The following is a 13,705-nucleotide window of genomic DNA, read 5'->3' as shown; positions in this document are numbered from 1 at the left end:
TTTGGATTCACTGGCCAACAGCATTAGTCAACTCTTGTCAGGTCTATCCTCAGAAAGTAATATTACTTGCTTATGGTCTGCTAATAATGCAATATATTGTGCCAAGCATAATGCTACTGCAAATGTGACAATCTCCAAAGTGCCCTGGACACATTAATATTGATAGAAAGTTTATTATAGCTCAGTTTGTTTTCCTTTTAAAATTGATCTAACAGTAAATTAAATTTCTGATAAAATTACACCAATTTAAAGATTACAATACATTTCATTCGCAGATGTGTTTACTCATCAAATATGGCCCTTCTTTAGCAATAGGCACACTGGCCAAATCTAGAGTATACACAATCATTTAATATGAAAATAAAAATGTACCTAGATATTTTGGGTGAAGAATAAAAAAATATATTCACCTTTAAAGTTCTTTAAAGTTTAAGTGAACAATGTGCAGAAACTAGAGGCTCCACTACAGCCACAATGCAGGTGCTGATTCTCACTGTGCCAATCCCTGTGCTAAAAACAGTGTGGCTCTTAGATAAGAACATAATAAATTCTCTTAGTTTTATAAATAATCCTGAATAGTTTTGCTTTTAGCCACACTAATCATCTTTAATAGCCTACCAATTTCAAAGCAATGTGAGGAGGTGTACCAAAGTCCAGTTATGTCCCAGTAAGAAACTCCACACTAACGCTATTCATCACAGCAGAATGAATTACAGAAAAGATTTTGCAACAAAATATTTGGTGATAAAATGAAGAGAGACATAATTATTATAAGCCTAGAACCCTACATGCTTTTATTATAGGACTCATCAAGCATATGTGTAAAATTCATCATTCATTAACTACACCTAAAGCACAAATATTGAAAACAGAATGAACAGATTCATTAAATTATGAGAAATGTGATTAACTCACTGCCAAATAGAAAATTTATATAATAAAGGAAGAAAGGTTGTAAAATATCATAGTTTACAATAATTATTCACATTCAAAGGCTTTACATCTCAATACATACACAACATGGCCCATGAACATGACTTCAATCCAAATATAAATCATATATTAGAATTTAATAACACAGATTGAAACTAGAGGCTAACAACAGCCAGGCAAATAACCTTATACAAGAATAAAAATACAAAAAAGTGTGTATCCTAATATCGCTGCATTACTTGCTTCAGATTTCAATTACACGTTGTCTGTACATCACAGTTCTAGTCAGCTACAAACCAGGTAGAGAGTATTAAATACACAATGTAACCGACTGTTGCCAACCTGATTAAAAAAATAATCATAACAACATACTAGCAAGAGAAACTAAACACTTCCTGCACTTATTAATCTGAAAGATAAATACAGCAGATTCAACTGCTGCACGACTTGGTAGCGTTTCTGGACATCCGAAGCACAATAAAACTTTTGGAGGCTGCTCTGAGGAAACACACAGCCATTTGTAGCAGACTAACTGCAAGAAGGTGCTGCTGAGTCTTCATGTCACTTCAGTGAGCATTACTTTCAGGCAGTCTGAAGTGTCTCTCACTGCCAGTTACAAAACATTAGATTGTGGGATCCGATTTGGATTGTAAACCTTGGATGAAATATTATCTTACTATACTACAATATTGTCTTTAAGTTCAGCCTGACAGTGAAGTGACTTACAATTGTATTGTAAATCCTTGGTTTGAGAGTATTTGGCTTCTACATTTTTGTTACTATAATGTAGGAAAAAAAAAAAAAACTTAACAGTGCACACACAAGAATAATAGCGTGTTTCGATTGCTAATCTGGCTGAACTGGATACACTAAATGCCAGCTATGGCATCACATCTGCGTATGACTATTCCTTTATTTATTTTAATTTAAAGAGATTCCATCAAGATATCGTTACCTTAAGGACAGGTCCTGGAAAAGTCAACTTTCCAGTACATTTTAAGAGACATTACGACAGAGGCACTTCTCTTTCTCCATATACATATTTACAAGAGTGAACATGGAGTAAGAGACACCGTCACAAAATAATTTGTCCAAGATGTGAAGCTGGACACAGAGGCAACTGTTGGTTCTACTATGACTACATCTATATTTTTTTCTATTTGAAGAGTTTTTGTTACTCTCCACTTGCTCTGTCGACACTGATCAATTGTTTACAGTAATGCGCCAGTCTGCTCATAACGTCAGAGTACAGACCTCAATACTATACAAGTACCACTGTAAACTTGCAATCAGATCCCATATTAAGAATGAAACAAGGCGCTCACCATTTCGACTATGAGCAGCAGAAAGAGAAAATGCCCAATGAGAGGCAGACAAGTAAGCAAAAGTTCTCAAGGGCTCCCTGACAAAACATATGGCTGAAGACAAAACTAAAGTCGCAGAATTAAACTCCCCCCCCCACCCAAGCACAGGGCAAATGTACATCATTAGGGACATGTGCATTTGATTCTACATAATCTCCTCAAATGAAGCTGTAAAGCACAGTAGCATCACCTTCCTTTTCATAGCAGTAGAGCTTAAGTAGACAAAAGGCAAATATCTTCATTTGCACATGATGGTATTGCACCTGAAGCTTCAACATAAAAAAGCACAAAGAACAAGCAAAGCAACCCTGAATTCCATTTGTTTGCTTGAGAAAAAAAAAGTAGGAAAAACACAAAGGGAATAAATTCAGAAGCCAGCACTCTGTGAGAGATTTTAAAATGCTTCTGGTATCAAGGCATTCTAATCTGGAAGGCTTTCTTTGCTGTGTTACAGATGTCTATTTGGAAATGAAGTCTGGTAACAGAGAGGGATGTGCTAGGAGGCTGCTGGGATCTTTTTTTTTTTTTTGTTCTGTGCTAGATGCCAGCATTCTGGTGCCTATGATAGTTTTTCCGCCACACTTCTTGGATTTTCTTGCACCATCTGTCAGCATTCCCACTAGGGTCCATAAGATAATAGGTCCTATTAGGCTGCAAAAAGAGGAGAAACAAAATGCAAATTTTATTAAACTGCTACACAGTTTACTTGTGCGCAATTCAAGAAGATTATTATAATGTGCATATACATTTTTCTGCTTAGTAAAACAATGTATACTTAAATAAAATAAAATGATTTAAAAGGAGTCCTAAAGTGAAGCTGTTATCATCATGAGTAGACAGCTCTGTGCTTACCAGGAAGGTATACTGTGTAACAGTTATATCCAGACAAAAACAAAACATTGAATAAAATCATTTTTGTCAAATTAAGGACTCAAATACTGCATTTCAGTCAGATGAATCATGAACAAAAAGATTACAAGCATGATATTGAGAAAACAAATGCAAAAACAAAACAGCTTAAAGGCAGCAAATCACAGTACATATGATGGGGACTGCAGGTTGTCACCAACTATAAAGGAAATGGTGATGAAATCAATGACAAAACGTCCCACTTCCAGATAAGCTAATTAAACTTAATAAAACAGAGGTGCTTATAGTGGGTCCATCAGCTAAAGCCCAAATTGGTCTTGGATTTTTCCGTCTCTCTCTGTCTTTTGCAAACCTCAAGTCCGCAATCTTGGTGTTATCTTTGACAGTAACCTTTCTTTTGAGAAACACATTAATTCCGTAGTCAAGAGTTGCTTTTTCCAGCTTCGTCTATTAGGTAAGATCAAGCCATTTTATCTTCTAGGGATCTTGAGAAAGCTACTCTTGCTTTTTTCTTTTCTTGCCTTGATTACTGCAACTTGCTGTATTCTGGGATTAGCAAATCCCTGATACGCAGGTTACAGTTGGTCCGGAATGCTGCCGCCCGCTTCCTGGTTGGGACAAGAAAGTCTGATTCTGTTTCTCCAATATTAGCTTCTTTACACTGGCTGCCCATCAGTTTTTGAATTGATTTTAAAATCTTGTTGCTAGTTTTTAAATCTTTACATGGGCTTGCTCCTTCCTATTTATCTGAATTGTGTGCTTTACACCAGTCATCTAGAGTTCTTAGATCTTCTGGTCAGTTGTCTCTTGTTGTCCCTCATATCAAGTGTAAAACTAAGGGGGACAGAGCGTTTGCAGCTGCTGCTCCTCGCCTGTGAAACTCTTTACCTCATTACATAAAGGAGTCGTCTACAATTGAACTGTTCAAAACAAGATTAAAGACTTATTTCTATTCACTTGCATTCCGTGACCTTCAGTAATACTGATGGTTTCCTCATTATGATTATGTAACATTACCGCTATTTATTATTTATGTTCGTATATTTTATTTCTATTTATGTTATTTGTATGTTTTCTTTTATTCTATTATTGTAAAGCACTTTGGCCACAGCATTCCTATGTTGTTTTAAATGTGCTATATAAATAAATTGACATAAGCTTCATTATAAATCTGCATTCAAAGGTGGCTCTCAAAAAGAGAATAAAGGATATGTGTAGAAGATTTAGAATAATAAAGACACACAAAGTAATTAAGCCTGACCAAGTTTCTCTCAGGATCACCTTACTTCTGCATTCACAGACATTTTTAATTAGCTATCGTCTGTGTCATAGCTATGTAAAGGTAAACATAGTAACACTGTCTAATACTAAAAGATGATGTGCAACTGACAAATGTAACCAAGAAACTGTTTTCATCTTTACATTACATAGTACAGAAGCAACTCTATTCGGTTTCATTTCTTGGCATTTTGCTAAAGCACTTGGTACCACTTATACACTGCTAAACTATTGCTCCTCCACATGGTCAGTGATAGCAGAGAGCCCTGTAATTCAATAACAATAAGAATTAATGGTCTTTTTCAATCTCTAGCATGTGCTTCTAATACTGTAGAAGACTAGAAAGAAGTGGGTGGCCAGAACAGTTACAACGGACCATGAACTCCCAGAAGTTTTTTTTTTTTTCCTCTCCTCCACTGTCAACTAGCCATATACCAATTAAAACGTTAGACTTTATGGTGTCAAGATTTGCTTATGTAAGTCAATTTCAAACTGCTCTCTTTCAGTATGTTTAACAGTGCAACATACAAACGAGTAGAATTTAAACATTTAATTCAAAAGTTAATAAAACCTGGAGATTTTATTCTTTGATGCGATACAACTTTCAGGTACAGCAGGTGTAGAGAATTCAATTTGAGTCCCTACTCTGTGTGGAGAGTAGAAGGTAACCAGAGATTAGAAATCTCCATTTACTCAAATGATTATCTAGCTTGAGACTGTGAGCTTGGCACTTCTTTTTAGCAGACTCATTCCATATAATCTTTACTATAGGTAAAGTACTTCAACAAATGTTGACTGATTAAGTTTCGCAAATCACAGTTCTGACAAACTGCCAGTCCTTAAGAGCTGTTTTTTTTTTTTAACCAAAGTACTTCTTCTTGACTACTGAGATCTGGGGAAGGATTTTTTTTTGTAATGATTTCATGTATCCTCCATTCCATGATTATTCACTAAACAGTGCTGTTTGGGATTTTCACATATATAAAATTTGCAAACAGCTGTTCTATATAAATTAAGTTTTAAAGTGATGAGGGGCAATGTTTTCTGTAGAAAGGCACCAAAATATACAGGTTGTCTGGTGATACTTGAACTGAATCATAAACACCTTGCCACCTATGCATACTTGAAGATGATGATTTTTTTAAATATGTAGTTTTAAATGGAGACACAGCATGTAAATCTTGAAAGTTTTAATGTGTAACCAAGATTTCCTGTGCCAATCTTTCCAGCACATTAACTATGCAGATGATGAATCATATACAGTAACTCTTTTAATAAGAGTTGCATTTTTAGACAAGATGTTCCAATGCAATGATAAGATGTTTTGCCAAAGACTTTAAACTTATGTAGATATTTTGGCACCTTTCTATCTATACAAAACATAGCATGCATGATGGACTATATTATTTTCTTTATCTTGATTGGTGAAAACTGATGTATTTTACAGCTATGTTAAGCACATTATCTCATCTTCATAAGCCCAAACTTATACTTTAGCAACTGTTATAACAAACTCACAGTGGCAAATGCACCACCAGATCTCTTTTAATAAAAGTATGTGCAGTGACGATCTCAGCTATTATATGAAGGAAAATGTCCTAACACTAATGAAAACATCTGTTTTTAAATGATTAGTTTAAAAAAATGAACAGTTGCACACTCAGAGCTAAAGAAATGAGGCAAGAGCTTCAGACACTTGTTTTTATTCACAACATACCAGTACTTCAAGGATAGACAAACAAATGTACAGTGCTTCTTAAACTATTCATTTTTTATTTCTTAGCTAAATAGTAAAATTATGTGAGATTCAGTAATTATGATAGAGAACTCATAACAGACAATACATAAATAACTTAGATTTGTTTGGCGGTACATCAGCAAGACATGGTATAAATACTTCTGAGTAGGGACATTACCTAATAGTATGTGGTAAAAGGGACTGGGACTAAGCCTAACTAATGTTGTCATTCACATACATTTGCACAAGTTACAATAATTATTTAACTGCCACATTTCACTTTCTATGGCATGCATGTGATGTATAGAAATGCTTGCTTTAAGTAAAGAACTAGCTTTGATTACATATTAATTTTAAAGTTAAATAAATATCATTAAAAGAACTAAAACACTATATTCACAAAGTTTCAACTAGCACTCTACATTAAATAATAATCTATATATATAATTCACTAAACTGCCGCCACAGCAAGCAAGACACCCATGGAAGCACGCAGGACGGAGCCATGCCCACCAACTCTAAGACCATTGGATACGATGACAACTGACACAGCCACGCCCACCAACTCGGACGCGACGACACAGAAAAAACGGTGTCATTTATGTTCATCTGTGGTAGAGTCCACATGAACCTCTGAGCCACGTTGACTGTTCATAGAGGCATGTTTCTCACGGATGTGAATCGCTATATGCAGCGTGTTAAACAGTTTGCAAGGGGTATCCCATGGGATCCTTAAGACAATCCTTTAAAACTGAGGTTAAAACACAATGAAGGAAGCAGTCTTTAAAAACCAATAAGCCCTGTGCCTCTGTTTCATTAGCGTCTCACCTGCTTCACGGTCGAGACGCTCTCTCAGCAGCTGACCTTGTCTGTGCCTGACTCCACTACTGTCAGTTGCCTGATTAAAAATGGCCTTTTGAAGGGGAGCTATGGACCCGCTATACCACAGGAACACATTGTCTTCGAGCCTGCTCTTGCTCACTCTAATGTACCGGCTTTCTCTCTCTCCTCACTCGCTCGCACACTGCACAGGGGAGAAACAACCGCAGCACGACTCCACCCAGAAACTGTTTCAGCCACACTTCCACGCCCCTCGCTACGGTGTGAGCGCGATGATTACTTATTTAAAAATGGCCTTTTGAAGGGGAGCTGTGGACCCGCTATACCACAGGAATACCTGTGACATTACCTTCACATTGTTTTCCTTTTATTTCTGATCCCGTCGAGCAGATCAGACACCCAGGCAAACAACACTGAATAATCAATAGCTGCAACTACTTTGCCCACCCCAACTCCTCACCTGAGTCGGTTTCGTCTGTGTTCAGCAGTGTTTCCCAAACTCGGTCCTGGTGAACCCCTGTGCAGAGAGGCGTGGGTAAGTCGTTGAACCCCATTCGTGATGGAATCCGGGGCTTGCAATTGTTCCCCATGAACGAGGAATTCCCAGTAAGTGCGGGTTGTACGCTTGCACTGATTACGTCCCGTCCCTTTGTACAGCCCCCCCCTCGCTACTACCATGGTCGGGTGACATAAAACACGGCGTCAATTCAGTTGTGAGCCACGTTGACTGTTCATTTGCCTTCCATTGGCACCGCTTCAAATGTATTTCATGGAAACAACACTTCTTTCAATGTTATACAGATTCCTGCATCAGGTAACTGCACGCGCTACACTGAATGGATTAACGTGTGTCTACCCGGCAAATAGAGGCGTGGGTAAGCCATTGAACCTAATTACGTCCCTGCCCTTTTTAAAAAAAAAAAAACCCCTTGCTACTACCATGGTTGGGTGACTTGGTGGATTATATATAGAAAAGCAGCCAGAACCGCAAAGAACAATGAAAAGTCTACGTGGCTCAGAGGTGCATGTGGACTGTGCAAAGATGAAAATGACTCAGGTGACGAGTTGCGGGTGGGCACATGAGCAGGCAGTGTGTACTGAACGAGAAATCAGCAGACTAGCATGACGGAGAGGGCGGAATGGGCGTCCTTCCCCTCTCCTCCCGTTCCGCCCTCCGCGCCCGAGCGCTGTCCACTCCTGTCCCTTGCTCTGGGAGAAGAAGGCGCGACGGTGGTCCTCCAATTTTCAGTCACGGACAATTGTACGTTGGTTCGTACCGTGCATTGTTGAAATGTTACTTTTCTTGGTGGTTTATTAAATTATGGATTTTTCAAATGTTCATTTTTTCCCCTGTGCTTAAAAATCATTAAAAAAGCGGCCTGATTATGCGGCGTATGCTACGCCACAGGTTGCCTAGTAATAATAATAATAATAATTCGTTACATTTATATAGCGCTTTCTCAGTACTCAAAGCGCTATTCACACAGGGAGGAACTGGGATGTGAACCCACAATCTTCCACAGTCTCCTTACTGCAAAGCAGCAGCACTACCACTGTGCCACCTGTGAGGACAATAGACACAACCTGTTGCTGATATGAGATTTATGTAGCCAAAATGGGTGGAAAGCACATAATACATCAACACTGGAAAAAGGAGTGCTGGTGGTATTTTAGTGTTATGTTCATGCAAACTGTACAAGATGAAAATTTTCATAAACTAATTTCTCTACATGCCCTGAACTGTATTTTTCATCTGATGGTGAAAATCTGTGGCCTAATTTCTGCTTGTTGTTGAATGGACCACATCTTTATCAAACGCTTACAATGCATGCTCTTCACACAACTGTAATTTATTCAAGTTATACTGGGAGTGAACGGAGAACCTTAAAGATGTGCTAGGCATATAAACCACTTAATACTATAATTATTATACAAGTGGTGTTGGCTCATTTGAATAGTTACATGGGAAAAAAAACTATAAGAGATGCATTAATAAGCTAAACTTTCCTTAACCTACTTTTATCTGGCACAAACTGGGTGAAATATTAACTACAAAAATTAAAAACAATTCACAAACCCATTTTCACTTTGTACCAGCCAGCCAGTATTTTAATTCTGTCACTGTGCCACCACAGCTCTTACCTCCTTTTGTAATCTATAGCAGCTACAATTACAATAAAGAAACAAAATTTATTGTTTGCTTTCACATATGTAAACTGTAATAAATACACAGTCTTACAGAAACAAGCAGCTAAATTGTGATATTTAATATAGCCTTCAAACAGAAATTAAAAAAATGGAGTAGTCTAAAGGTAAGACAAAAGTGCAAATAAAAAAGAAGGCCTTTCTGTGAAATCTTTAATGTCAATCAATATTCTTTGCATTTGCTGGAGATGTAGTTTAAGGTGGAGGAAGAATGAGGAAAAGAGATGGTGGGAAAAAAACAATTGAAAAGTGTTTTCAGTTTAAGCGCCACACACTAGAAGTGTAATTGTAGCTAGCATGGTGTATTAGTGTTTAAAGCTGTAGTCTCGAGAGTTCCACAGACTTTTTTTTTTTTTTTTTTTTTAATTATAGGACTAGGTAATGTTTGTACAGAGTTGAAAGTTCTTCCTGTGCCCATACAGATTTTCTCTCTACCAAATTGAATCACACAATTTTTAGGCTTACTTAAAACTTGAAATAGACCTGTACGAGTATGGGTGTGTGAATGTACATTTATGTAATAGTATACCCTGGAGAAACTGGCATTTTGTTTGTAACCTTCCTAACTCTCTGTGGCCCTGCACTCAAAAACAATGAAGTCAAAAGACAATATACACTGTAGTACATACTACAGCATTTAGGGTGTTACATTATTGAAAACGGCTACTACCCTACAAATTGGAATATGAAAACTTTTAGAACACATTTAAATTATTTGTTTTTTTATTATTTTCAATAAGTGTCCATGCTACATAACAGCAATTTCCTTTCTCTGAATGCATTTAAGACTGCAAGTCAGTGCAAATATAAAATAACCCTGTAACATGATGCCAACAGTACTGCACTGTATGGTGGTAAAAATATGATATGGTACTTTTGCAGACATTTAGAACTTTTAAATTTCAGGCAGTTTTTTTCTAGTTATTTTTTTTTACATTTAGTTTTCAACATTAGGTTTTAGCTTTTCACTATATTCTAGTTTTATTTATTTATTTTTTGTTTTTATGTAGTTTTAGTTTTCAGTAATTAAAATTTAGTTTTTGTCCCTTTGTATGCAGAGGGAAGTAGAATAGCCCAAACTGGTACTCAAGTAAAACTGCTGTTAGTTTAAAAATACATCAATTAAGCAAAATTAAAAGTATATATTCAAACATTTGACTAAAAGTAAAAAAGGTACCGGGCCAGAAAGTACTCAAGTTACTTTGATTTAAGCATTATATTCTACAAGGGGGCTCTGCCTCCTGCTCGCTTCGCTCGCCTACCCCTGGCGTTGGATATCCCGAAATACATTAGTCGAGCTCGTTCGTTTTGGAGCCGTGCCTGCTTTGCCCGCGGTATTTCAGACGTGTGTTGTAGGCGCCATTGATTTTATCCAGGCGGGCTCGTGTTTGTATAACCGTCAGTCAAGCTCGTTCGTTTTGAACCCGTGCCTGCTTTGCTTCCGTGTCCGTTTTGAACCCGTGCCTGCTTTGCTTCCGCAGTCTCAGACGCGCGTTGTAGGTGCCTGCGTACATTGATCTTATCCAGGTGGGCTCGTGTTTGTATTGTTGAGCTGTATTGTGTTTGAATTTGGTGTAAAGCGTGCAGCGATTTGTACAATCCCAAGCAGCACATTATTCCTAACTTCACTCCACAGTAGTGCCACTCACAATATGGCGGTGACGCCTGCGCCTTCACTCCGCAGTAGTGCCACTCACAATATGGCGGTGACGCTTGCGCCTTCCGTACTATGTCGGGTTTCACTATGCTGTGTAGGCGCCTTTGCCTTTCGTACTTTCCCGCGCCTTCCGTACTATCTTTGTGGACCTGTGGGGCCTCCGTAGCCTCCTCCGTTTGAATCTGGGCTGCAGCGCAGAATCCTCTTTTTTTGTGTGGCCGTGTCGGTAGTCGTTAGCTATGGGCGCGTTGTTGCTTCATTTCTCATTCACGTCAGTTGAGCTCTTTCGTTTTTGGGCCGTGACTCCTTCGTGCACGGTGGATACGACTTCGCTTGCGGTGTATGAGACGTGCGCTGTACGCGCCTGCGCAGTACGTCTCATGGTCCCATCGCCATGTACCTGCGTCCATGCCATCCGGTTTACCATTCTCGGTTAGTAATATGGATAGGGTGAAAAAACATTTTTTTTAAATCAGTGATCTTGTATCTACTGCTTTATAAATATGCAATACACATACTGTATTAAAACAGTCAAGCCCTAATATAAACAAAAATGAAAGATCTTCAAGTGCAGAAGAAACAAAAACTCTGGTTGTTTTTCCAGATAGTACTCATGATCTCGGTGGTGCCTATTCTTCACAAAAGATTCTAGGCTTTGGAAACTGATCTTGAAAACTGAAATGCAAAAAAATTAAAAACATTTTATAGTACTAACCATTTAGACACTGGGTCATTAAAACATACGTTACGGATGTCTAATGTGAACAAAAGAATCTTAAGTGAAAGGAAAACAAATGATATTCAATGAAAGTGAGAAAATTAAAAACATTTTTAACAACTGATGGACTTAAGTTGGTGCATATATGGCCATAAGGTTGGATTTACAGTACATGAACATTTATTTCAATGCTTTTCTAATCAAGATGCTCCTATAACAAGACAAACAAAACAAGCAGAAATCATGCTGGATATGTCGTAATCAGTGGTTTGTTATAAAAATGAATCCAACTTTAGCAATTTCATGCCAGTGAGGACTAATAAGTTACAAACATACTCAAAGTGTAATTTTCCAAGGTTATATTACATGACTGAGTAAAAAGAGGATATGTATTTTCAGAAAATGCAAATATGAAGACTGCAGTATCTTTCTTTTATATTTATTCAAATTTAACAATATAATGTAAATCATACAACAAGATGTAAATAGCCCTGTTAACTCTGTTTAACTGGGAAAATATTGTCAAAGTAAATACCCTACTTAAATTCTTCTCATTAAGGGTATCCCTGAACATAACCCGAGTGTGGCACAGCATTAACTAAGTTTTAGTTTTAATACTGAGTCAAGAACATACAGTGGAACCTTGGTTTATGAGTATTTTGCAAGACGAGCAAAAATTTTTAATAAATTTTGACTTGATAAACGAGCGAGGTCTTGCAGTACGAGTAGTCTGTTGTCTACTCTACGTTGTCTGCTGAGCTTCATGTGATCACAACTGAGCTGATGGTTCTTCTCTCTCTCGCTGCGGGATTGTGGGCAATCGTCTCCTATTCTCCGTCTGAGTTGGCGTGCCTCACTCATAGTAAACATCCGTACGAGCGTATACTGTTTACTACAGCATTAGCATTGTGACTGTGTGTGTGTGTGCGTGCTTGTGTGTGCTCGCTCGTGTGTGTGCTCGCGTGCGCGTGTGTGCTGTGACGTGCGAGTCCCCGCCTTGCACACTAAAACACAAAGCTGAGTCTCAGTACTTTAGCATCACCAGCTTTATTCAGCTTGAAACAGACACAGCAGTCAGGCAGGGCCCTGCACATTTATAATGTTCCTTGTATCACCCATCGACGGCAGGCGCTTATAGCATGTTCGCGATCTTTTCGGATTCGCTTTTAAGGTGAACTGCTACAGCGCTGGGAGACTGCGATTGCTTTGGGACGCTCTTCCGCGTGTCATCCCGTTGGGTGCAATCCCACAAGAGTTTAGAAACTAATTCACACCAGCCATGATTCTTTTCAAAGGTAAAGTGCAGGTTAATTTGTTTTATGTATTTTTACTTTATATTTTGTATTAATCATTTTTATATGAATAGCTTTGGGTTGTGGAACAAATCATCTGAGTTTCCATTATTTCTTATGGGGAAATTCACTTTGATATATGAGTGCTTTGGACTGCAAGCACGTTTCCGGAATGAATTATGCTCGCAAACCGAGATTCCACGGTACATAATTAGAGCCTAAAGAAGAAATCAGAAGATAAAAAAACACCATTATTTGTAGCCTTGACTGTTGTGAATTCTTTATATTTGTGGATTTGAGTTGATAACAATGTCTGGTGAGAATTTCGTGTGAATAGCCTCATTAGGAGTATATTTACTGAAAAAAATGTCGCGTTCAACACTTATTTATCCCACTGTATTTATTTACTTTATTTACTAGGGGGCTATGCCCCTGCTCGCTTTGCTTGCTCACCCCCAGATTTGGTTAACCGGATATACAATTTAAAGAGATTGTTATTTTCATAGGAATTGCTGCATACTCTTTCAATTCTATGTTGCATCCCTTCTCCGTGATCATAAATATATACCTGACTGAATTGTGGTTTCTTCGAAATTAAACTTGTCATAGCTTTAATTGTTGCTGGACCACAGATTCTTATAGCCTAAGGTCCATTATTGTGTAAATCTACATTTTGAGCATTGAATGATGTGAAAGCGAAAACATTATTGTAGACTGATATTTTGCCTGTAGTGTTTGTGGATTTCACTTTCACCAAACAACAAATCTTTTAATTCTCACGGATACGCCTCTTCATTGGGAGGCAGCACT

General features: G+C 37.8%; 1 protein-coding gene across 1 annotated transcript in view; it reads right to left on the bottom strand.

Moving 5' to 3' along the window:
- Positions 1-765: 765 nt before the first annotated feature.
- Positions 766-13,705, bottom strand: part of LOC114661249 (3-phosphoinositide-dependent protein kinase 1-like) — a 105,202-nt gene continuing 92,262 nt past the window's right edge. The window contains exon 14 of the mRNA XM_028814463.2: positions 766-2,948. Within this exon, the coding sequence (XP_028670296.1) occupies positions 2,835-2,948 (114 nt within the window). The 3' untranslated portion in view covers positions 766-2,834. The remainder of the gene's footprint in view (positions 2,949-13,705) is intronic.

The sequence above is a fragment of the Erpetoichthys calabaricus genome, chromosome 11 (genome assembly GCF_900747795.2).
Source record: "Erpetoichthys calabaricus chromosome 11, fErpCal1.3, whole genome shotgun sequence".
NCBI lineage: Eukaryota > Metazoa > Chordata > Cladistia > Polypteriformes > Polypteridae > Erpetoichthys > Erpetoichthys calabaricus.
This window is presented reverse-complemented; position numbering and strand designations above follow the sequence as displayed.